The sequence below is a fragment of the Perca flavescens genome, chromosome 18 (genome assembly GCF_004354835.1).
Source record: "Perca flavescens isolate YP-PL-M2 chromosome 18, PFLA_1.0, whole genome shotgun sequence".
Lineage (NCBI taxonomy): Eukaryota > Metazoa > Chordata > Actinopteri > Perciformes > Percidae > Perca > Perca flavescens.
Window position 1 is genome coordinate 3,122,045 of NC_041348.1, and position 26,666 is coordinate 3,148,710.

At 40.5% G+C, this 26,666-nt stretch overlaps 2 protein-coding genes across 5 annotated transcripts in view; both read right to left on the minus strand.

Annotated features, from left to right (window-relative positions):
• brox (BRO1 domain and CAAX motif containing) overlaps positions 1-21,726 on the minus strand; it is a 27,103-nt gene extending 5,377 nt beyond the window's left edge. The window contains exons 1-12 of one of the 4 annotated variants that reach the window (XM_028604904.1): positions 21,645-21,726; positions 21,307-21,520; positions 16,825-16,944; positions 14,971-15,077; positions 11,949-12,045; positions 9,984-10,079; positions 9,764-9,836; positions 8,947-9,052; positions 5,418-5,507; positions 3,748-3,833; positions 2,084-2,165; positions 1,214-1,364 (exon numbers count right to left, since the gene is read on the minus strand). In XM_028604904.1, the coding sequence (XP_028460705.1) occupies positions 1,214-1,364; positions 2,084-2,165; positions 3,748-3,833; positions 5,418-5,507; positions 8,947-9,052; positions 9,764-9,836; positions 9,984-10,079; positions 11,949-12,045; positions 14,971-15,077; positions 16,825-16,944; positions 21,307-21,326 (1,028 nt within the window). In that variant the 5' untranslated portion in view covers positions 21,327-21,520; positions 21,645-21,726. Of the gene's footprint in view, positions 1-1,213; positions 1,365-2,083; positions 2,166-3,747; positions 3,834-5,417; positions 5,508-8,946; positions 9,053-9,763; positions 9,837-9,983; positions 10,080-11,948; positions 12,046-14,970; positions 15,078-16,824; positions 16,945-17,214; positions 17,219-17,468; positions 17,583-21,306; positions 21,521-21,644 lie in introns of those variants that run through there. The other 3 variants (XM_028604907.1, XM_028604906.1, XM_028604905.1) reach the window with 3 other exon arrangements.
• Positions 19,701-21,271, minus strand: si:ch73-91k6.2 (alpha-1,6-mannosyl-glycoprotein 2-beta-N-acetylglucosaminyltransferase). Its single transcript, XM_028604908.1, has one exon. The coding sequence runs from the start codon at positions 21,220-21,222 to the stop codon at positions 19,951-19,953; it is 1,272 nt and encodes a 423-aa protein (XP_028460709.1). The 5' UTR covers positions 21,223-21,271; the 3' UTR covers positions 19,701-19,950.
• Positions 21,727-26,666: the final 4,940 nt, after the last annotated feature.

The window sequence follows — 26,666 nt, forward strand, 5'->3', positions numbered from 1 at the left end:
TCACGTTAAGCGTTTTAGAATGTCCCTGTCGTAACCTTTGTTGGTCATTTCCTTCGCGAGCTCCTGATAAATGATGGCGTTTCTTAGATTTTTGCTATCTAAAATAGCGGTTATATTTTTCTGGTAAATTAAATTAAAAAAGTATCTTGTTTCCTCGTTTGTCCACTTACATCTGTTTTTGTTGACACTGGTCATGTGTGCAAAGAGAGCGGAAATACTGGGCGGAAATTAACTGAAACTTCTTCTTCTTCGTTTTATTGCGGGTTGCAACCATAAAATGACCTAAAACTTAATCGCAATTCATTATTTATTCGGCAAATAACATTTCCATCAGCGTTTATCGCATAAGCCATATATCGATCAAGAGAAAATCCGATGAGAGCAAACGTATTTTCTTTGAGTTGATATTCATGAAATTCTATTGGATTTTACTGTTTCCATAAGGCATTTTTCATTCGATATCACTTAATTCGGATAAAAACGGGTCGATGGAAACATAGCTAGTGACAAAATAATCCCAACATGTTCCTATTTACATGTTGTGTTTTGTATAGTCACAGCATGTACAAATAACCATGTCACATGAGACACAGCCATCTTCTAACCGTATATAAACTGGGAACTATATTCTCAGAAAGGCAAAGCACTACTACTTCTGCTACTTGGGCGGAGTGATTTGCTAGCAGCACCTGAAGCCCTGTGGTGAGGAGCAGAGAGTTTGCATGGAGTTGGCCCAGAGTTGGAGTAATAGAGTCAACCATTACTAGATAGTAAAAGCATAGTGACCTGTTATTTGTACACCCTGTGACTATACAAATCACAACATGCAAACAGGAACATGTTGGCGTTATTTTGTCAATTATTCGGAGCAGTAGGCTAGTTGGGACCGGTTTGCCTGGCGTTTTCCAGGCGGTAAAAGACGCGGCATGTGTAATAGGCCTAAAAGTAGATTTAAGGTTTGATAATGTTGCTCTCTGCCCCTTGGAGCAATATCACAGAGGCTTCTGTGTTGCACCTAGATCTGTATAGCAACCAAAATGTTACAACTGGGAGAGATACAATATGTATATGCAACTGAAGAGTGTGCACACCCTTTTACCACTTTTATAGAAAATGCTATGTGCCTGTTGAATAAGTACAGTAGGGGCTTCCACTTCAGAAAAACAATGTATGTGTACAGTGTATAAGTATGGGTCTGCCCTGACTGACTCACATGAAGCCATTTTCTCTCTGGCACTTGTCCAGTGTGTTTTTAATCAGGCCGCCCAGTTTGAGGAAGAACAGCTGCTCTGATGGTTTGGCTGTGGTGCCCGGGCCTTTGGTCTGACGATACTCTTTACACAGCGCCTCGGCACGGGAGTAACCTGAACAGAGAAGTATTCATGTTAATGCAAAAAAAAAATAAAAAATCCGGAGGCAGTAAAGCAAGGGAAGCAAGTAAAATCTTCATTTCATGATGAGATGGGTCCAAAAAAAATACTGCAGCAACACACAGGAAACAAACACACAGGAAACACCTGTGTAATGGCCTATATGCAAATAACAGCAAGCAAGAACAGAAAGAAACGGAATTGATTTATAAAGTGCTCATATTATGCTCATTTTCAGGTTCATACTGTAGTTGTATTTAGAGGTTGTACCAGAATAGGTTTACATGGTTTAATTTTCAAAAAACACCATATTTTTGTTGTACTGCACATTGCTGCAGCTCCTCTTGTCACCCTGTGTTGAGCTCTCTGTTTTAGCTACAGAGTGAGGCATCTCACTTCTGTTCCATCTTTGTTGGGAGTCACACACGCAGTACCTAGGTAAGGACTACTAGCCAGTCAGAAGCAGAGCATGAGGGCGTGCCACGCTAGCAGCTAGGCGAGCATTATAACGTGTGTTACAAAGTGGCGAGCGTTCGTCATGGAAGTAAAGGCTGGACTACAATAGAGCTGAAGAGAATGAGAAGAAAAAAGAAAAGAAACCTGTGCTAGAAACTGAATTTCTAGCTGAAGGTAGAACTAGATGAATGGATAACTACATTAGCTATGCTACATTAGATAACATGAATGCTTGATTTAAAGACGTATATACATACACTTTTCTGCCTCCTGGAGAGATCTTATAGCCTCGCCACACTTGTCACTCGCCAGCAGTGTCTGTCCATGATAGCAGTATGCCTGAAAACAGAATTAGTAAGTACAATCAGGAGCCTGATTTGCCATTTTGCTTCCGGCTATGTAAAGAAGAGTAGGTTTCATCAAAGGCACGTATGCTTAGTAAGGTTCCTTTGCATAAACAAAAGTACTAGGGCTGCACAATACAGAGCTTTTTTTTTTTTTTTTTAAATTGTTATCAGAATATCAACTGGCACAATGAACACATTGCGAAAGGCTGCGACACATCGCAATTGATGCTCCGTTTTTTTGTGTTTAGTTAAAGGTCCCATGACATGGTGCTCTTTGGATGCTTTTATATAGACCTTAGTGGTCCCCTAATACTGTATCTGAAGTCTCTTTCCCGAAATTCAGCTTTGGTGCAGAACTACAGCCACTAGAGCCAGTCCCACAATGAGCTTTCCTTAGGACACATGTGTCAAACTCAAGGCCCGCGGGCCAAATCCAGCCCCTTGCAGATTTAGATCCGGCCCGTATATCAATTTGGGGTCACAATAAATTTTGGCCCGCCTAGTTGTGCGCCAAACCAATAACACAAGAAAAGTGTTTTTGAAACTGCAATTACCTGACATTCAAATATGGCAGATTTGCTAACTCTGAGACTCAGAGTTTTCATATTCAGGCTGTGAAACAGGTTGTTGTTAAAAAGAATGATCGTTTTTTTGCTTGATTTGCTAAATTCTATGATGGCTAAGGAACTTTTTTGTAGGACTTCATGTCAACAAAAATACGACAAAAAGCAACAAATTTACAAAAGGTGAGAAATGTCTGAGAAAGCCACAAAAAAGTTTGAACAAAAATGAGGAAAAAAAAGCTTCCAAAATGTTAAAAAAAAGGGAGATGCCTTAACAAAAGCACGTCAATAAACTGTACATGTCTGGCCCTTGGTGTGACTCTCTTTTTCCAGTGTGGCCCTTAGGGAAAATGAGTTTGACACCCCTGCCTTAGGATGTGCCATTTCTGTGTCTGAAGCTATTGAGGATGAGAGAGGGAGGGGCAAGGTGGAGGGTGGGGGTGTGGCCTTGACCAACTGCCACTTTTCTCGTTTGAAAGCCATGATGTCTCTCTCTCTCATGGGTGGGCCAAATTCTCTGGGTGGGCAAAGCAGAGAAAGGGGAGGTAACCTTGCCCCTTATGACATCATAAGGAGAAGATTCCAGATCGGTCCATCTGAGCTTTCATTTTCTCAAAGGCAGAGCAGGATACCCAGGGCTCAGTTTACACCTATCACCATTTCTAGCCACTGGGGGACCATAGGCAGGCTGGGGGAACTCATATTAATGTTAAAAAACCTCATAAAGTGAAATGTTCATGCCATGGGACCTTTAAAAGAAAATATATTGTTCAATAAAACAATGTTGGAAATGATTTCCTTTCATTTGTTTTAAGTTCAACAAGCAATTTGTTGTATTTTAACAGAATACTGAAAGCAGCGGAAAGGCAGAACTAAGTACACTTTAATATCGGTTTATTTATCGCAAGTAATGTCGTTATTGCGACATTCGACAACATTATCGCATATTTTCCTCACATCGTGCAGCCCTAAAAAGTACGGTGAACTGCATCAGGACACGCATGAACTTACATAAGCCATGTAAAAGTGCTGCTTCAGCTGAAAGTACTTCCTCCATTTGCTACTGCACTCTGGCTCCAAGGTGTTCAACGTGTGGTCTGTAGACAGATTATAGAATGGTTATGGCTTTAGCACTTTCTTGGTGACTGATCACAGCTCTTATATTTTTTTTTTGGGTGAGGCTATTTGCACCCCTGGTACAATTAGCAGTGTATGCTATTTGCACCCCTGGTACAATTAGCAATGTATGCTATTTGCACCCCTGTGCATTTACAGTACCTTGGCATATATTTACACACAGTTATCCATACTACTCATGTATTACACCTTTTTGGAATATTATCGCCCTGATATTCTTACCCTAACCATAACCAATCCCACTCCTCTTGCCTAAACCTAACCAACCCAACCAGAGCAGGCATATTCATGAGTCTTCCCCTACCACCCTGCAAAAAAAAGGGTCTGCCAACAGGAGCAAACACTCTTGGATAGGAAGGAGAAAAAGAAAAAAAAAAAAAGCTCTGGGTTGTTTGCATTTCTTTAAACCAATCACAATGGTCTTGGGCAGCGTTAAGCTCCGGATGCAGCGACAGTGGCTCTGCAAAATGGTCTCTGGGAAGGAATTTTTTTAGGTGGAACATTTTCACACCGCAAAAGAAAAACTCCACATACAGTATTGAATGAAGTTAAATGTTCACACAATACAGTACCGTGAGCTATTTAAATTACGGTAGCTGGATACATGGTTAAACGTCATTTGCTCTTACCATTGTGTCCCAGTGTATTTTGTCCATAGCTAATCCCCTCTAAAATCGGTCCCAAAAACGTCCCAGTTAGAGTCAATGCCCTTAAACATATCCTTTGTAAATCTTTACTATCCTTCCCCGAAAGAGCCAAGCAGGCTGCCTTGTTGCACGATCCAAATTTTCTCCAAAACTTGACATTTTCAGCGCGGAACATTGCTCAGAGGTTGCGGTTAACGTTTCCTCAATGCGACCAGAGTTTAAACGTAACACAAAGAAAGCAGAAAGTGAGGGAAAAAGTTGTTTTTTACCCAGACATTTAAAAAATAATACATTTATAGCTGTAATTGCAATACCGTGAAACCGTGATTTTTTTTTTGCCTAAGGTTATCATATCGTCAGAATCTCGTACCAGCCCGTGTCTTAGAGCTGGGTGATATGGAGAAAATCAAATATCACGATATTTTTGACCAAATACCTAGATATCGATATTGTAGGCTTGACAATTGGTGCTTTCACAAAATATGCACACAATGAGATTTTTGATAAATAATCATTAGCTATATTGATATAATAACTATGAGGGTAAAGGCAAATAATAGAACAGCTATAACAGTCTGGTGTGTTCAGAAAATGACATCACTCTACTGTAATGCAGCCTTTAAAATCAGGAAAAGAAAACACTTGTGTCGTATTATGGATATCCAAAATTGAAGACGATATCTAGCCTCATATATCGATATCGATATAACATCGATATATTGCCCAGCCCTACCGTGCCTACTCTCAACACTCCCACGACAGCTCGGATTATTACACAGTATTTTACACAAAACTAACTAATTAAAGTAAAAGAAAAAAAATGAATTGCCAAAATGTAATAGCACTGTAATACTTTTAACAGACATTTTCAAAATCACAAGTGCCAAGCATACTGACCAGCTTTTTGATAGAAGTTCGCCGTCTCGAATGCCAATGCTGCGATGAGCGTGGCGTTGTGCTTCAGTTCAATCGCTCTGGCAATGGTCACTGGAAAACAGAGAAAACAGTGGGTAAAGAACTCAAATATTAGACTGGGTAAACCCAGCCCGATCTGCCGGCGATTTGATTTCGCCCTGCAGCTCAAGGCTGGAAACCTGTACATTTATCTATCCTGCTTCCGTTACAATTTTGCGGGGACCAATCACAAACTGGCTTATCCACCTGGCGCGCTATCGGCGTGTTTAACACAATGACAATAGAGAAGGGACCAAGCAGCTTCTTGTTTACATTCAACATGGCGGCCACCGAAGCGCAGCAACCTGTTGATGCCGCTGTCGTTTCTACCTGCTTCTACACCCGGATCGTTGGTCTGATTGGTTGAAGGACTATCCAATTGCGTACAGTCATTTGAACTATGCCCGTTGATCCCGCCTCTTGGGTAGTAGAAAATACAGAGCACACTCCCCAGACTGATGTTCAATCTTAACAGATTGAGCTTGGTCTGGTGATAGCCACACTAGTAAAATTTGCATAAAATTAAGAAAATTAGGATGTGATTCGCAATCATTACCGATTTATCCTTTCCGAGAGTATCTGCTGTCATTGGACTCTGGCCTTGGTCTGGAAAGACCCCCTTTATAATGTCCTGAGTCCTGATCTGTAGTTCTTTGTATTGTATGTAATACTGTATAAATAAAAGTAAACAAAAACTACTGGTTATAGGTTATAGAATTATGTTGTTACTTCATACAACCATTCATATTCAGATTGTATTATTTCACGTTATGATAAGATGTACAAGATAAAACCTCATTCTGTCTTAAATTTAGATCTTCTACTATTAGAGTATTAAAGTGCTCTTAATATGCTCATTTTCAGGTTCATAATTGTACTTAGAGGTTGTACCATTATAGGTTTACATGGTTAAATATACATTGCTGCAGCTCCCTGTGTGTTGATCTCTCTGTTTTAGCTACAGAGTGAAGCAACTCACTTCTGTTCCATCTTTGTTGGGAGTCGCACATGCTCAGTAGCTAAGTAAGGACTACTAGCCAGTCAGAAGCAGAGTATACAATATACAATAAAAGAAAAGGGAAAAAGCCAAATGGCATAATATGAGCACTTTAAAGTACACAGATATTGCCACTATCATGTCACAATGTTGATGTCATGATTAGAGGTTGACCGATAGTGGATTTTACCGATACCGATAGTTAGGTTGGGCCGTATTTGCCGATAACCGATTAATCGACCGATAGTATTTAGAATTGATACTGGATAAAACAGTTGACAAAATACATACATTTTTTCAAAAAAGTCCAGACGCTTTTGCCAATAATCAAAATAATAATGTCATATTTATTGATATTACACCCACAGCAATGCTAAACAAGCATGTGTGTTGTCTAAAACAGTTCTCCTACATATTTGGAGTCATCCAGTGCAAAAATAAACATAATGAGCATTATAATTCATATAAAGGACAAACTATTTCTTCAAAAAAGGCCCAAATGTATGCCAAATCTCAAAACAGTGACGCCATTCTTCTCTGTAGAACGGTTTAGAACTAGCCTGACGTGGTCTGAAACCGATCCATTGGGCTGTGATTATGGGCGTGTTCCAACCGAACCAGGAAAAAAAATGCCTCTGCATTCATTGGATAGAGCTACAACCAATCAGAGCAACGGAACTCAACACTGTGTATCGTCTCCATAGCAACCACTCTTTGCACAATGCATTCATTCTAACTTCTGACTTTTAGACTTTTTTGAAGCTGGATATATCATTTGTTGCGTGTAAATATAAATGTGGATAACGTTAGTGATAGTGACATGTTCGCTACAGTCGCATTTCTAGAGATGAATCGGCGAAAACACGTTTTATTTCTCTGATTCACGGCTTTGTTCTAGCGCCGGCAATCCCGCTCTCCAGTCTCTCTCTAGGTCTCTCCACCATATAACGCTCCCTCTCTTCAGTCTCTCTCTATGTCTCTCCACCATATAACGCTCTCTCTCTCCAGTCGCTCTCTAACTGGGGATTTCCACCAGATGCGTAACAGCTGCGGACCGGCTCCGCTGCGTGTCTGCTGTGTGCTCCGCCGTCCGTCAATACCCACCGGGTCCGGATTTGTTGCGGAACGGCTGCGGCCGTGACTGACAGCTGTAGTCACGAGGACCCACAAGTCGCGAATTCACGTAGAATAGAACCACAAAACCAACAACAGTTTGTTTCTGTGCTGTGTTTTCAAGGTGTAGTGCAGGGAAATATGATCCGTCGTGAGCACGGTGTATTTTATTTTGAAAATTAACCGGATATTTATTTTTCTTCCTGTCCCGCACTATCTGCCATGTGCTGAATTTCTGCGGAGCTCTCCGTCGTCCGTCAAAAATAGAAGCTCTGCGTATCTGCTCCGGAGGGCTGCGGACTGACGGAACTGGGACAGAGTAGGGACGCAGACGTTCCGAAGTCAGTGGAAATACACACACTGACTTTAATGGAAACCTAATGACTCCGTCGACGTTCCGGAGACGTTCCGGAGACGTTCCGCATCCAGTGGAAATTGCCGGTATGTCTCTCCACCATATAACGCTCGCTCTCTCCAGTCTTTCTCTATCTCGCTCCACCATATAATGCTAGTACCGTGCTTTCGGGCAGTTGTTGATGCATTAAAATGAATGCGCTGTAGATTCTACACATCTCAATTCTCCAGCGGCAACCACTAGACGGATCGTGGACGATTTGGGTCGGACTTGCGTTCATTTTTGTCAGTGTTTTAACCGCTTGAGGTTAGTTAGCCTACTGCTAATGTTTAGCGTCATCTCAGCCAAAGCAAACAAACAAACATACTGTTGTGCTGTTCTTTCTCTACTAATGCAGCATCTATTCAACAAATGAATAACTTTATAATGATATAACAAACCTTTTTGCTGTCGATGCTTTAAACGCGCATCTGATGTCAGCCTTCTCCGCACAGCATGTGTTCTCCGTGCAGCGCGCAGTAACACGTGTCGAAAATAAACAACACGAGGCATCAGTGATAGTTTTTATTTCGCCTATAGAGGCCGCTATTGTAATGGATGATGCCAGCAGACCCTTCTCAGCTCTCATGTACTGGGTAATGAATGACAGCGTGCGCTTCTCAGCCGCTCCAGCAATTGACGCAACCAGGAAAAACTATCGGCATGGATTTTTGCCTATAACGATAGTTCCACCAATCAACTATCGGTGCCGATTAATCGGCAAAACCAATGAATCGGTCAACCTCTAGTCATGATGGTTACATAGTAAAGTTAAGGAAAATACCCCTGTGTAGCCAAGCAAAGTGCAGCTCAAACAGTACAAAGATGAAATATTTTATAGATTTTTTAAAAAATAGTAAAAAGAAACAAAGTGTATAAATCTAATAGAAATGTGTCTGATGCATGCTAGTTATGGCTGAAAAAGAGGACAAGTGCTAGTGTAGAGTTCAGGCTTAGAGCGACTTTACCTTCCTGCGCCTCTGCTTGGCACTGGATGATATATGCATCGATGGCTCTGGGCTCCAGGTCTCGGCCCTTTTCGGCCGGGGTGATAAGTCGAGGGATGTGGGCCTCCTGTATCAGAGAGGTTTTAAAAATCAGCTTTTAATTTATTAATCCATGCATTTCTTTGGCTTTGAGAGACTGTATTAATCTGAGGCTTTTGTCCTCATGTTAAAGACTGAGGGACAGCTTCTTCACCAGAGCGTTAGCCTCCATCACCTTGTAAACCTTGTAGAGCGGGCGCCTGGGTAGCTCACCTGGTAGAGCTCGGCCCATACATAGAGGTTTATTCCTCGACGCAGAGGCCCAGGGTTTGAATCCCACCGGCGGCAATTTCCTGCATGTCTTGCCCCTCTCTCTTCCCTTTCATATGTAAGCTGTCCTATCAAATAAAAGCAAAAATGCCCCAAAAATTATCTTAAAAAAAAAAAAAAAAACTTGTAGAGCTTGTAAAACGGAATTAAAATCAATTAGGGGTGGCCGGGTTGGATCAGTTGGTAGAGCAGGCGCACATATACATAGAGGTTTATGCCTTGATGCAGAGGTCCAAGGTTCAAGTCCGACCTGTGACGATTTCCTGCATGTCTTCCCCCTCTCTCTCCCCTTTCTCACCTAGCTGTCCTGTCCATTAAAGGTGGAAATAGTCCCGAAAAATAATTTGGGGAAATTATTGGCGATACCCAGCCCTAGAAATAATACAAATCAGGAAATACTAAGTAAGACTGTGGGTAAGTCCCTCAGCTCTGTAACTTATGGAGAAGTGTGTCTGTAGCTGGATCTCACCTTGAGGGTTTTGAATATACCAGCAGCAACTTTCAGGCTCCGGTGAACATCTTTCGCTTCAGCCTCCGATACGCTATTGAACAGGTGAAAACACGACAGTAACAAATATTTTGTTTAGTAACAAAGCAATGTACAAATTGAAATCAAAGAATAATCAATATATGAGTGATTTGACATAAATGAATGCAACAATACAGGTAAGGAAAAAAAAAGCACATACTTTTCTTTCCCAGCTAGTCTCGAGGCAAACTTGGTGTACCAGAGGGCTACATTGAAGGCCATGGAGACCAGTTCAAAGACTGCATCCTGCTGGGCACTGGGAGGAGAGCGTGGAGACACTGAGGTTTATAATACACAATGGTAGGAGTGGGGGTGTGGGGGGGGTGAATTGATACAGCACAGTATGGCGATATTTTCCATGGCAATACTGCATCAATACACAGATGCCAAGAAATGATCTTTTATTATACATGTGTTAGTTTGTCTGCTTAATGATCCCATTTTGCAGCAATTAAAATCGAAGTGAGATGGACAAAATCAGAGAAATTTATCTTTTTAGATAAAACAGATGTTGACAAAGTTTCCTTTTGGGGACATCATTTGAAGTTGGAAAAAGAGGTAATCCATTGCAATATATCGCAGAATATTGCAATATGTTTCAAATCGCAATAATATTGTATCGTGACATAAGTGTTGTGAGGATATCGTATTGCGAGGCCTCTGGTGATTCCCACCCCTAGTCTCGCTTTGCCAGACCCTCCTCCAAAGCGCGCTGGAGGAGGGTCTGGCTACTCCACACAGCATTCTAGGATGGGTGGAAAACGTGCTCCGGTTAAAATGGCATTTCTTTAAACCAATCAGAATAGTCATGGGCGGTGCTAAGCTCCGCACGGTGCCGCTGCAATAGTTGTGCGAGAGAAAACTAAGATTGGACAGATAGTCCTAGCTGTCTCAATTTACGCTGCAGAGATCTGAGGAGCAGTTAACCATAGTCCTCATTAATCCACCAAATTTAAAATTCCAACACAAAGAAAGCGGAAGGAAACGGAAAAGACACGCATCAGCAGAACTGCCCACAATGTACTGCTTGCTGGCGAAGTGCTAATTTCAAAACGCTACCGACATGTAGACACTTTGCAAACGGATAACCCCGTCATTGTAAAATATGTCTTGAGTTTATTTGCAAAGCTTATGTCAGTGAACTAGCATGCTGCTACTTGTATCATGTGGATGCGCCGACAGTGTTGTTGTTGTTACTTAGAATTCCTCATGGGGGCAGCAGAAACTACGCTCTATAGCTTTAAGATTAATTTGGCTTAGAAGGTACCCAAAATGGCCTCGGGTGCTGCATCTGAGCCTTATAATGTTACTAGGAAAAACCCGGAGTAAAAATAAAAAATAATACACTTCATTTAAGTTTTTTGTAAATCGGTTCTGCCCAGAATTCCTCATTCAGTATTCCTTAAGACTTGCAGCACTCTGTAATTCAAATATGAATGAAACACCTTTCAAAAAGGCGCTTAATGGCTAGCCTGGCTCCGCCCTCCTACGTACTTCCGCTCAATATTCATTTTCCTTCAGTACTACGTCTGGGTTTGCGGTATATTCCTGGGTTTTCTCAAGCCAAATGTTTGGCGGTCCAATCAGCGAACAAAGGGAGTGGCTGAGAACGATGACGTTGAGGCCATGCGCTAGAGTTGTAGTTCCGTAATGGTGGCTGAGAAAGCCATTCGGTCCGTTGTGGCAACGCTGCTGAATATCCAGAAGTTAAAGCCCGAGCGAGAACAATCTTTGCTGAGTAGTGTTGGTGGCCATGATGTTGTGGCTCTCCTCCCCAAGGGATTCGGGAAAAGTTAGATTTTCCAGCTTGCTCCGTTAGTGGTGAAGGAGTTGGCTAAGGTGAACGCTAGCGATGCTAATTCGACGTCACGACCAAATGTTAGCGATTGGTTATGGCAGATCCAGAGTGGCTCTGGGCAGATCCAATAGTTGGGCCAGACTCTCTGTACAAATGAAATGTACCAGAGTCTGGTAGGACCAGGCTACTTAATGGCCTCCTTGAAACTGTTTATTTTGCCTCTCATTAAAACTGCAACCCTTCCACTTAACAGTGCCATGCAACCATGGACACTAAGTCAAATGAAAGCTTCCAATAAGACGGGAGTCAGTCAGTCTGTGTTTTTACCTTGGTGTGTTTCCTTGTAAGGTGTCAGTCCACTTGAAGTTCTGGATGAACCTCATCTTGTTCTCCTGTGTAGTTCCATCCAAGGATAAGATAAATCCTATTGGATCATTAACCAATATTTAAAAAAAAAGAGAAGCAGTTGGTTATAGGTGCAAACCAACATCACAGATGTAAAGTATTACAGTATTAGGAACATGTAAGGGGACATAATATGCTCATTTTCAGGTTCATACTTGTATTTTAGTTTTTACTAGAAAACGTGTCCATGCTTTAATGTTCTCATACTGCCCATGGCTGCTGCACCTGTATTCACCCTCTGTCTGAGATGCTCGCTGTGCCTGTCTCTGTAAGCCCCCCACCCCCCTCCCAAGGAAGCCCATGGAGTATAGCAGGACCTTCTAAAAGATTCTAAACCAAAAACTACACAATCCAACATATTCCAACAGGAATGTGATCTGAAATTGGGGAGACATTAACAACATCAGCAAACAGAATTTCAGCTTTCTCTGGCATTAGCATGTAGCAGTGGACTGACAGAGTATATAGCAACGCTTACAGTCGGAAAAAAACACCAATAAAAGCTTCAAAATCAAAAATTACAATGTTCCAGCAGGGATGTGATGCGAAATTAACAACATCTGCAACCAAGATTACAGGTTTACTTGACATGAAGTGTATGAGAGTAGAAAAAACTGTTGGAAATGGGGTGTTCAGAACAGTCTGAGGGTTTTACTCACAGGGATTACTTTAACATTACGGTAACTTAATTATTTGAAACTTTGACCATGTTTAATATAAACATCTGAAATTGTAACATATATATATATATATATATATATATATATATATATATATATATATATATATATTAGGGCTGTCAAAATTAACGTGTTCATTTTTGCGTTAATGTTTTAATATTTAACTCGTTAAAAAAAATTAACGAAATTAACGCAGCTGTGTTTGTTTACTTCATGTGGCGGCTGAGAAACGTAATACGTCTCCATAACACCAGGCGGCGCTACTCTGTATTGTTGCACAAGTAATGAAAACTGGCAGCTGATTGGACGAACACGTCACATGGGTTTGTTTTCTCCGGATATTGAGAGCCAGACTGTCATGGCGGCCGTTCAGAATACGATCTCATATTGTACTAAAATAGTTCACTGAAACATGTTTCTGAAAACATTTTAAGCGAGAAATAGGCCGTGCAGTTGCTGAATCGGTCTTCATTTCAGCTCAACAAAGGTCAGTTTAGAAGATTTTTGTCAGATTTTGAGAGACTAGTCACGTCACCTCACTCCGCTCGCCATTTCCGGGTGAGTCCCGACTGCCCTGCCGCCGACTGAACCCTCGGCTCGTTGGAGATGAACTGCTCCTCGCCTTTAAAGTAGACGAGAGCAGGCGACAGCAGCCGGGGACGGTGACAAAAATCTGCTCTCAAGTCAGACAGTTTCTAGCCGTTTCCAGCAGCCTTCAGCAGGACTAAAGGACTGGTTTTTTCTTCATATTTGCAAAGTTAAATGATTTAGCATTTAAATATCCATTATTATAAGCTTCAGTCTCAATTTAAAAAAGCGATTAATCGCGATTAATTACAGCAAATTGTGCAATTAATTAGTTAATTTTTTTTAATCGATTGACAGCCCTAATATATATATATATATATATATATATATATATATGACAGAAAATAAGGAAAGGCATATTAGGTCCCCTTTAAGTAACTCCTTAACATCTAGTTTTACCTTTGAATCTCTTAAAATCTTAAAGGAACACGCCGACTTATTGGGAATTTAGCTTATTCACCGTAACCCCCAGAGTAAGACAAGTCGATACATACCCTTCTCATCTCCGTGCGTGCTGTATGGCTGTCTGACGGCTCCAGCATTAGCTTAGCCTAGCACAGATCCTTCAGGTAACTGGTTCCAACTAGCCTACTGCTCCAAATTGTGACAAAAGTGACAAAATAACGCCAACATGTTCCTATTTACATGTTGTGATTTGTAGAGTCACAGCGTGGACAAAAAACAATGTAACATGAGACACAGCCATCTTCTAACAGTAAACAAACCGGGAACTATATTCTCAGACAGGCTTGCTGCGAGCATATCACTCTGCCCAAGTACTATATTCTTCCGCCTGAGAATATAGTTCCCGGTTTGTTTACAGTTAGAAGACGGCTGTGTCTCATGTTACGTTGTTTTTTGTACACGCTGTGACTCTATAAATGACAACATGTAAATAGGAACATGTTGGTGTTATTTTGTCACTTATTCGGAGCAGTAGGATTACTGGAACCATTCACCTGCAGGATCTGTGCTGGCCTGATGCCGCTGGAGTCGTCAGACAGCCTTACAGCACGCACGGAGATGAGAAGGGTATGTATCGACTTGTCTTACTCTGGGGGTTACGGTGAATAAGCTAAATTCCCAATAAGTCGGCGTGTTCCTTTAAAAGTTGGAAAAATGTCTCGTTCCACTCTGTCTGACAGCATCATATGTAGCATAGTCTCTTTCCGCTTGTTCCAACTCTTTATTGAACCACTGTGATGTTTACACTGCAACTCCATGTTTGTATCCATCAGATGGACATTAATACCACTTTTGCGCTTCATTTTATACGCATTTCTTTAAAGTTCAGGCAAGTTAAATAAAGTTCTGTTGGTGTGAACAATGTTTGACTGAAGAGCAAGAGTTTGTATTGACAGACCAACCAACAAGCAACATTGCCTTTTAAGGGGTCAACACTGACAAAACGGAGACAGGAATAGGTAAGATTGCAAATTTTTATGGCGTTATCCCGCTGCTAGTACCAGCTCTACTCGGCCCGGCCCGACCGCTGAGCCCCGTCCTCCTTTTTTCCGTTGCAGATTTAGTACCAGCTCATGCGTGAGGTGAGCGTAGCTGGTCGTCATTTTTGAAAAAACATTTTTGGAAAACCCAAAAAGGCGAGTACAGTCGCGGCGAGTCGAGCAGGTACCATGTAATGGAAAAACGGCATTAGAGTGTAGACCTAGACATACCTTGGAGGAGGGAGAAGTATGCATCCGTGGCATTTTTCATAATCTCAGGGTTGCAGGTGACATCAGTGAACATCTCCAGCAGTCTCGCCCTGGTTGTCCTTAGGTCACTGAATGTGTCAAACAAATAGCAATCAACTGATGCTCTAAAAATATGCTGATCATTACAGTACACAGACAGATTATATCCAACAAGGCATGCCATGTGTAAGGCAACGAGGGGATTTACGGTAGATCAAATTACGGTAACAGTAGAATGCAGGGTTCCCCCTAGGTTTGTGAAAGACTTTGGTGCACGTAATTGGCAGGGGGTTAAAGAGTAACCACCATTTTTTCAACCCCTATTTTCCTATGTTTTTGTGTCCAAGTGACTGATGGGAACAACAATCTTTGACATTGGGACAGTATTAAACAAGATCGCTGCAGTCGGTAGCGGCAAAACAAACTACAATGTAAGCTAATAGGGCAATTGTCCAGCTTGTATTACCTTCACAAAAGTGTTCATTTTGCCACTGACAGGCTCAGATTAAATTTTAAAGTGTCTGACAACATTATGGGAAGGATCCCTTCAGAGATAGACCTTTAAAACCTCTATTTTAAAATGGCGTGTTTGTTCAGGACACCCCCGTCTGTCACTAGCAATGATGACGCAGTGATTAGTGACGATTCTCTCCGACCAATCAGTACTCTGCAGGTTTTCACGTCACCTTTTGGCATCGCCTCAGTTTGCTTGGAACCTGGACGAAGGTGATACTAAAAAAAATATCACCCTCGTTACACATTATGGTAATGGTAAACCAAAAAAGGCGACTAGAGTCGAGTCGAGCAGGTACCATGTAATGGACAAACGCCATTTGAGACCTTTCTGTTTAATCAGAAACAGCTCTGAAGTCGCTAGCGCTTAACCCACCAGAATCCATTTAAAAAAGCTAAGCATTCTAGCATGTATAGAGCCAACATATTTTCACATGCTAATCAGTAAACTATGTGTTTATGTCAACCAAAACTAGAGTTGTGATGGTCGGAAAAATGGAAAAACGACACAAAACGACTTTTCATAGATTTATTTTGTTTTGGTCGACTTTGAATGAAGTGTATTTTACGATGCTAAAATTACTGTTTATTTACATGGAGTCTGGTGGGTTTAGCAAACGCAATTTCGCAGATGTTTTTATGTTTAAAAAAAGGATCTTACTCTTTAACAGAAAGGTCGATCTCCTTTCCATACTGTTGTCAGACACTTAGAATATTAATCTGAGTCTGTCAGCGGCAAAACGAGCACTTTTGTGAAGGTAAATACAAGCTGGACAACTGCCCTATTAACTTACATCGTAGCTTGTTTCGCCGCTGCCGACTGCAGCAATCGTGCTTAATACTGGAGCAAAGATTGTTGTTCCGTCAATCACTTAAACACATAAACATAGGAAAACAGGTTGAAAAATACGGTAGTTACCCTTTAATGGGTCCTTTCTCAAATTGTTTTTAGAAGAAATATGCAATTTCACATAATTTTGGACCATTATTATTATCATATATGTGTCTGAAACTTGAAAATGACACTCAAAAATCTTAAAGACCAAACTTGTTAAAGGAGTCCACTGATGACCAACTACAGTACAATCATTAGATCTGAGAAAAGTCTTTAAGTTACATTCATTTGGCTTAGGTGGTCCCCAAACAGCTTGGGTGCTGCACCTAAGACTTGTAAGACTAGTAGGGGAAACCCTGGCATACCATAGGACATTACATCATTACACATAAACAATGAACTACGGTATTTCTGTAATTTCTGTACTTCATCATGGTCACAGCCACAGTCCAAGTTGTCCTCAGTGAATTAATGGATAGAAGACATACTTGCATATCTTATTGGCAGCGGGGCTCCCTGCCACTCCATAAAAATTAAAGGAAACGGGCGCTGTTGCCTTCAGTGGGTTTCGGTGAAACCAATGTGCCATCCTGTGGATGAGGACACACCTTGAGGTTAAAAAAAAAAAGAAATACAGGGTTACAAGCAGTTAATTAATGAGTTGTATTTCTGGTATTAACATATTTTCGGTACAGTGGAATAGAAGGCCTCCCAAATAGATATTAATACATTTTAGTGAGGCATTTATTATGTAGGTAGCTTTAGCTAGCTTATGTGTCAGCTTGGCTAACGTAATTTTACCATTACGGTCCCTACAACTGGCTAGCGGCCGTGCTGGCAGTCTCGGAAGACACTCTTTGCCCCTTTTCCAAAGTTACCTTGCTGAAAAAAGGATACAAAGCATCTGACGTTACATTGGGCTGCCATGAATAGTGTTTTTAACAATTACTTGTCTGCCTGTTGTAGACAAAAGTCCATTACGTAAGCTACGGAGAGCAACAGCTAACGGCTAACACTGGCTACATCTAGCTAGAAACGTAAACACGGTTAACTGAATGGACGTGACAACTGACTGATGATACGGCAAAATAAATGGATTGAATTGGTTTAAATCAATTATACGTCTAATTACCTGTCGTTCCGGCGCTGTAGATTTGAGGTTTGACAGTCCTTACTGAAAGTCTGACACTGACAACAACTTAGTTCCGGAAATAAACACGGAGTGGAAGCTGACCAATGAAAGCACACGATTTAGTCATATGACTTGTGTCTGGAAAATACGTCAGATCTCCGATCAGCCTCTTTTGTTCAGTCATGGATGTATTACCAGCTGTCAGATCAGTCACGGATTTTCTGTCTGGAATTAGCGTTTTGTATAACTAGTTTTATTATGTTTTATTTGCCGAGTCCAATCACGTCCTCTAATGTTTTCTGGTAAAACCTAGTTTGATAAAAAAGAATTATCAGCAATGCTCTCAGAGTTACTGTACTTCAGTTTAGTTTGTTGTGTTATGACAGGGATGACGGAGTTCTGAAGACCCAAAATGTAGGCCTGTCTGCGGACAGATTTGACATTTTTTTTGTATTTTCAGTAAACCTTTGTAATGACCTAAAACCACCAGGTTGCTACTGGAATTAATTGAAAGTGTACAAATTGAAACCAGTTTAAATTAGAACTGTAAAACTGACATGTAAAACAAAGTGTGTGAGACAAACAATGAAAGTTCAGCCTTTTATTTTTCCATTTGGCAGACAATAGGTGAACTATGAACAGCTATTTCAAGTGATAAAAGAAATAAAAACAAAGACAAAAAAAGTTGGTCTTATTCTCCACCCACTAAGGAATCAAACATCCGGCATACACACAGTATAGTACATCTTTATCTATTAGGGCATCTTTGCCATGTTCAAAAAAAAAAAAAAAAAAATTGTGCTTTTCAACAAATAAAAAGAAATTTATTTCATTATCACATTCATTTCATATTATTTTACCAGGAATCTCCATAAGGCACACAGAGGTGAACCAATATCAGATTGAACCACTTATCTGGAGCTGCTGTCACCAGTTAGATGATGTCAGAGCGATGCAAATTATTTTTACCTAATTGTACAATGAAGATCTTTGTGAAAGTTACATTCACATTCCATTTTCCCCCTCAACATCTCATGAAGAAAGACAATACACACACATACAAGTCCCCAGCACTTACAAATGCATTTGCACTTTGTCAACAACAATGTTACCAGTGCACCTTTAAAAATCTCTTAAAAATGGTACAAATAACAATCAAGGCACTTTGTCAGCTTTAAAAAAAAAAAAAAAAAAAAAAAAAAAAGGCAATAATTGCGTCAATATGCTTGTGTTGATAACCAATTCAAATGAAATAACACAACTTCAGTTATAGTTGGATTATTAGTGAATGCCAGAAAAAAAGAACAGCAACACATTTTTATAAAACCCCAAAACAATTCATTCGGTTTTCATTTGGATGAAATATCCCAAAATAAATTCAAACAGAAGGTGCAAATATAGGAATGCCTAATCACAGATCCCCCTGATGTTTGCAGAACAAAAGATCTTGAACAAGACTCCAAAAGGTCACTTTCCACCTCTCAGAAAGCAAATAAGAGTCACAAAAAAAAAAAAAAAAAAAAAATCAATATCAAGCCAGCGCTCTTGTTGCAACCAGGGGTCATTACAGTGGGGAGCAGGAGACTGATTAAGTAAGTGGTACCAGTTGACCTCAACTCAAAAGACCCCTGGTTACAGTAACACAAATTCCATTATATGCATTAAATCATTTTTTTGACATTATAATCAAAAGGTCAACTTGAAAAACAAAAAAGTTGCTGTATAAACTACAACTCCCCCCCCAAATTCTATTTAAGATTGTCTTACACTTTTTTTCTTTTTAATTAAACCTATAAGTCTGTACAGTACAGTTTTGTTGTTGCAATTTAAAAAAATCGTACCATTAAAGAACACATGCAAAAGCATTCCAGCTGAATGGGTCATAAAAGAAATGCCAGGCAGGCATTCATCACACACAAACACTGTTTTAACTTGTGTTAACTTGTTGTGAATAAACTGCGTATTAACAACATCCTGTGCAACATTCCCAGTCAAGAAAAAAATATTTTTGCAAATAAAATTGCAAAGTGTGTGTACACTCTAATATAGTTACTCTTAATCCCCATCACTGTACAATAAATCTAATCTAATGTTTTGGCTTGTGAAGACACCCCGAGATACAGTAAACAAACCTGGCGACATGATTGGCTGCATTCAACACAACACAAATTTAAAAAAAAAAAAAAAAAAAAAAAGTCTTTGGCAACTGTGCAGCTTTGGAGATTTAAAAAAAAAAAAAAAAAAAAACACACAAAACAAGCGGAAGTCTAGCTGTGTACCAGCAGCATTTTTTGGGATTTGATTCGGTCCCTTTTCTTGGAAGACCTTGGTGGAAGAGAGCATTAGCACACTCCCGAGTGAAAAAAATAAAATAAAAAAATAACGCAACTCACTGCAGCCTCTGAAACCCTGAAAAGTTATGAATGAATGGCACATCTGCAAAATACCAATGGAGAATAGAACTTAGCGCAACGGTGGGAGTTCAAAGACGTTTGGCGTAGTTTTTGCATAGAATATGGTCTCGAACATCCCCCCACCCGCCGTTCTTCATGTGCGCCTTGTGCTCAACTCCTTCTGCGCCATTAAGTACAAGAGACGGCGGGAAGAGGCCGTCGCTGGCCGCTAGAAGGCTCTCCTCTACTTTCTGCGAGGCCCATTCTGGCCTGCAGTTCTCCTTCTGGTGAAGGCCACAGTCTCCCGTGTGGAGAACCCTGGAGCCCTGTGCCGCAAGCACTTTGACAGGCTTCGATATGCAGGTTCCCGACAGGTGCTGCAGAGTCCAGTCCCAGTTGTAGTCGTCGTAGGTGCAGAATTCGTTGTTGCAGCCCATCAGTTTGTAGTACACCTCCCTGGAGATGGCCATGCCTATGTTGTGTTTAGTGGACATCCACCCGGTGGTCGACACCTTACCGGACAGTCTGGCGAAATCGGTCAGGCCATCGTGGTTGCCCAAGGACAGCATGTCACAATCCGGGCAGCTGCTCTTCCTGAACTCCATCATCGATTTGTAGAAATGGAAAAAGTCCGGTAAGATGTAGTTGTCCTCCTCCAGAAGGACTACAAAGCCGCTGTAGCCCTGCATGGCCTGCACTCGCTCCCACACAAAGTGCAATTTCCACCACCAGTGGTGTTTGGTTTGAGTGATTAACGCCTCCCTGTAGTGTCCGTACGAGTCCGGGTGCTCCGCGTTCAGGCATCCTGTTTTGAGAGCGGCGTCCTTGGACAGGTCTCGGGGGCAGTCCCTCGGATCCTTTCCAGGAAACTCATCGGGATACAGCTGAGTGCTGAAGGGGAAATAGATTTGCAGGACTTTGCAGAACGTTATCCCTTGCACAATGGCGTTCATTTCCTCTGAAAAGTAGTCATGGCTGAAGATGAGGAGGAAGCTGTGGACTTCGGCCGCTTTCTCCAGCGACCTGATGAGCAGTCGGAGGTATTCAGGCCTGTTGTGGACCTGCACGACCAGCACCAGTCCAGACTCCCCTGGGAACCTATCCGCGTTGTGAACGCACTGCCTGTAATTGGCATTGTAAACGGACTTTGTCAGCTCCGCGAGCGAGCCGAAGTTAAACTTCGGCGAGGCACCAGAGCGCGTGCACTGATTAACCTGAACGACGTCATTATCATCAGTATTAGGTCCAGTTGTGTCATTATCGGAAACTAATAACACACGTGTTGAAAACAGGAGAGTCACAACTACAAAGGAAACACCCAACAGCGCGAGCAGATTCCTTTTAAGCAGCCGAAACCTCATTTTTTTTTTTTTTTTTTTTTTTAAATTTTTTTTGAGAAAGTAAAAACAGACTTTGGAACACAACGGGCAACGGCTTTCATTCACCTTATCGCGCGCGGCGTCATCGTAAACCTCGTTAACTCCCAACTCGTTGCAGCGAGTGAATGAACTAAGTCCCAACGTCGCGCGACTTGAAACCAAACGTCAAACGTTTCCTGATGGCTGCCTTTCTATATCCTCGCACAGGACCGTCTTTCCGCTCGAAAAGCGTGCCATTTTGCCCCAAAAACGGTCGCTTCAACCCCCTTGTTTCGGCCACCTGTGGGAAAAAGCAGAACAAAGCGAACCGTGTAAGTGCGCATTCACAGTTATACTAGTTATATGGGTTAATAAATAAGCGACAGAAAGCTACATGTCACAGCTGTTAGCTAACTTTGACTTACCCAAACTAGGTGTAATGTGTCAACACACGCTCATACCAGGAAGAGGATGATGGGACCGTGCGTGATACATCTTGGGTCCAATTTATTGACTGCTGACGTGTACACTCCAGCCAACGGGGGGAGAGACCGAGCTCCTGCTCAGCGAATCATTGGCTTACCTATAGTTGTGTGCAGCCGTGTAATACGAGACGGATATGTAGAGCAGGCACTGTTTGAGTAGTGAACAGTAGGCAAATCTCTGGGAAATGATCACCTTTTATGGCAATAACATTGGACCAATTTCTATTGTCAGTCTACAGTATCACAAGTAATTAGTGAGCAGTGGTGGAATGTAACATCTACTTAAGTACTGTACTTAATCAGCCTGCAATTTTGAGGTACAGTATAGTAGTATTTTCTTTTCATGCCACTTTCCACTTCTACTCCGCCTACATTTGAGAGAGAAATATAACTACTTACTTTTTACGCCACTACAATAATCTGACAGCTTTATACTAGTTTACATATTAAGATTTTTGCAAACAAAGCGCGTGTGTAAAATATGATTTTTTTTTATTATTATAAATTAAACTGCCCAACAATAAATAGACCTACAAGTCCAGCTGAAATGATTAGCCGATAAAACACAGAACAGTTTGGATCGTTTTCAGTTCAATTCAATTTTATTTATAGTATCAAATCATAGCAAAAGTTATCTCGAGACACTTTATAGATAGAGTTCAGTTTCTGAAATGTGAGGATTTTTCTGCATCGAGTGCTTTTACTTTTAATGCTTTAAGTACATTTTCCTGATGGTACATCTTGGTACATACTTTTACTTAAGTAACATTTCCAATGCAGGAATTTTACTTGTAACAGAGTATTTGCACAGTGTGGTATTTGTACTTTTTAAGTAAAAGATCTGAATACTTCTTCCACCTCTGTTAGTGAGTGTGTAGTTTTTTTTCATCTCCTTTTAGGCCTACTAGTCTCCTGCATGGCATTCAAACAAGATTTAAAGATATATTAGTATATAGACCTAGTAGAAATATAAGATTTTCAGTTTTGACAAAGTTGCACTGCTATAAAAAAAATAATACACGTAACGAAATATAATAAGAACGAAATGTATAAAAGGATTAGTGTTTTTAGTATAGAAGGAGGTATACTGGACTTTATTTATTTCAACAGGCACTGCTTAGCTCTCAGGGGCAAAACTTTTTCCCTCTGACTTTTAGGTAACCTGTTCAGGTTTGACTGGTTGAGTTGGAATTGTTTTATGTTAAAAGCTCACCCAAACACATAACAAAGGGGTTTAGGGCGTAATACTTGAAACTACAAGACAGGAAACGTGATACCCTTGATAGGGGATGTGCATAACAACAGGAGAAGGAACAAGAGATGCAGGGACTGGTGTCAGATACTGGGACAGCATGCTTAAATAGGACACTGTAGCGTTGGAGAATACCTGTGCCGTTTGTTACGCTATGCATTAGGGGTGTGCAAAAAAATCGATTCACATTCAAATTCGCGATTCAAGCTCTACGGATTTAAAATCGATTTATAGAATGCCAAAAATCAATTCATATTTTTTAATTAAAAAAAAAGAATAATTTTCTTTTTTAATTGTATGTCTACTGCAATCACATGGGGAAAGTAACTACCGTTACATACTGTGAATAATTCTTTTTAACCGAGAATCGTTTTTTGAATCAAAAATCAATTTTAAATTGAATCTTGAGTCTGAAAATCGATATTGAATTGAATCATGACATTTTCTGAATTGTGCACCCCTATGCATAATGTGCAGACATTCATGTTGGTATCCCATAAAAGGTCAAATGTTTTGTTTTCTACTTCTTAATAACCAGAAGCTGTTAAATTCATGTATCCAGTGATGCCAGTATACATAATATGCACGCTAAGAAATAAAAAAAATAAAATAACAGAAAATGTTCTGGCAACACATTACCCAGACTTTGCCCCGTAATAAAAAAATTAATAAAAAACAGAAATTATGTGTGTGGCTACAGTTAAAATACAGAATATATTTTATTATATATATAATTCTTTCATAAAAAGCTGCTCAGTTAGTAAACTTCTGAAATCATAAAACAAACTTAGTTTAAAAGGTTGAAAAGTGGCATAAAATTCCAAAAAAGCAACAAAAATGTCGACAAAAATGACAAAAACTTTGTAAAACAAAGCGACTTCTGTAACCTCGCAAAACCACCCTCCATGGCCGACAAAAGTTGCCGTAGCACAAATTATACAATTCAAAATGTAATAAACAAAAATACAACATGTATGTGAATCACGTTCTGTGGACAATTTCTGAGATATCAATCTGCAAACATGCCATATTCTTCTTTTCTACTTCATCATGACTGATTGAGGACATCATGGTGTACAGTAAAAAAAAAATAATATGACATCTTATTGTATAATGTGTGTCTGTATGATTATGGGAAATTATTATAAATTACACAATATTTATTTAATAATACCATTATGTGTATATGTATGGGTAATACTTAAACCAGCAATGGAGTTACTTTCAATCAGTTGGGTCACTCCAAACCAGCGCGTGTTCTGTCCCATAGATGATCAGCAGTTGGGTTGTGGTCAGGTTATTTTTTTTAACCCAGCATTATTAAGAGTCACAAGACAAGCCGAGCTGATTTTTTTTTCTACCTAAATTACTCCTCCATCCGGTCTTCCCGGGGGTGGGGGGGACTGTGAGCTCCAGGATCACCAGCTGCCTTGTTGTTTTCTATCAGGAGAAGTGTAGTTGGTGTGATGTACTCTGGGAACCGGAGCTGTTTCCTACAGCTAAATGACAATAAAACGGAGGTCCTGTCTCCTAAAAATGCAAATTCCCATTCCCAAGAAATCTCTCATCTCTATGTAAAGCACTTTGTTCATCCTTTGTTGTTAAAATGTGTTACTATATATTGTCTAGATAAATTGACCTAAATCACTTGACCCATGACACCAATGTACATGTTATATTTTATATTTGCCCCCTCCTTCTCCCTTTCTTTGTTCACTAATGTGCCGTAACTGTACTTTTGCATGTCTGTATGTTTAAACGTTTTGTTTTACAGCACATTGGGTTTGTCATTAAAAAAACAAAAACATATCAAATACACTTTTTTTAATGGCATAAACCCTTGTCAACAATATTTCCAAATCACTCTGGGTTACATTGTTAAAAAAAAGAAAGAAAATGTGATATATAAGTAATATTTGATTTGCTTTCCTCAATCACATGTCTGTCACATGACACAGGCTGCATGGGGAATTTGAATACAGCAGTCCATTCATGTCAATGTTCCGTTTTTTTTATTTTTTAATTTTTTTATCTTTGGATTGCTGTGGTATAAAACACACAGATTGTACTGGTGAATGAAGCCCTACATCAAATGATGTGGGAGACAGATATAACGCTCTATTGAAAAATGCACCATGCCAGTTTATGGTGTTGCAACCCGGTCACACGAACTGCCATGAGACCTGGCTGGGTGTTAACATTGAGCACCAAAATATCAAAATTGGGTCAGACCCTGAAGTCTGGAAGTCTATTTTTATTTTTTATTTTTATTTTTTGGTGTTGCAAAAATTGCAAGTAGGGGCTGCTGTGTCTAAATGTGACAAGTTCTCTTTATCATTCCCCTGCAGGCTGTCATGCTCCACTCACGGTTCATGAAGAGTCCCGCCTGTAGTTGCTGAAGCTGCTGGACCACTTCTTCCAGATAACGCAAACAGCCTGGCTGTGTGAGCCATTGAGATAAACTGTCCCACTGCCTCAAATAATTCCACGGAATCTGCTATTTTCAGGAAATCGTAAGTAGGCAAAAACCAGTGGTGGAACGCAACTGTAATGGCGATTTGTCCTCAGATTAAAAAACAAACAAACTCAAAATCAAACCGCCACGAGGCACCGAAGGAGTGAATTTTAACGCAGTTCAGAAATGTTCATTGTCGAATTGGCATGAGATGGCGTTTTGTGGTGTTTATTATCCAGGGTTGGCGAGGAACAGACATTAAAACAAAGAACAATGGCGTCTCTCTGTGTGTCTGGTAAAGAACCTGATTACCCAGATATGTAGATATGTCACCTGGTGGTTAAGACTGAATGGTAAACTTTCAAAACAAAAGCATTAACAGATACTTAATGTAAGCCAAATAAATACTAATGATATAGTCAAACTTATGTAGCTGTATAATTCAAACAAAAGAGAAACAAAATTAAAAAAAAGTTAATATTTTACCATTAAATATAACAAAACAATGAATAGCTCCAACGGTAACTACTGTAAGTACATTTACTCGAGTACTGTAAATACTATTTCATGCCACTTTCTACCTCTACTCCACTACATTAATCTGACAGCTTTAGTTACTTGTTACTTTACAATTTAAGAGTTCTGTAACACATGTAGTTAATAAAATAAGATGTTTTATTATAAATTAAACTGCCCAACAATATACAGCCCAGCAGCCCAGTCTCATGGCAGTTCGTGAAATGGTCACGTTATTGAATCTATTGATTCGTGAACAGGACACGATTATGTCGTTTTTTTTTTTTTCGTGTGGTGATTACGAATTTTAATTTCATGTATGGGAAATGGAAATGGGAAGCATATTTCGTGATCACAGCACGAGGTAGGGAGTAGTATGAAAAGCAGAAAATACGCACAGTGAGGTTGGTCGGGGTGGTGGATGGGTCAAACAACACAGGACTTTCACCCCGAAGACGGGGATCGCGCCCGGCGTGTTGCAGTTCCTTTCCGCGTTATTTCTCTTCCTAACAACAACCGTCCCGTTGCCACATAGCCCGCGGATCGTGTCCCTGCGCCCGGGGATCGCGTCCCTGTGTGGCAGTCCGTCCCGTTGTTGTCACCGGCGTGTGGCGTTTCATTTCCCCGTTGTTGCGTCCCCCAGAGCAGCCCAGTGTCATGGCAGCTCGTGAAATGGTAACGTTCAAAAAAATCGTGACCTGTACACAAATCAGTAAATAAAAATAACGTGACTATTTAC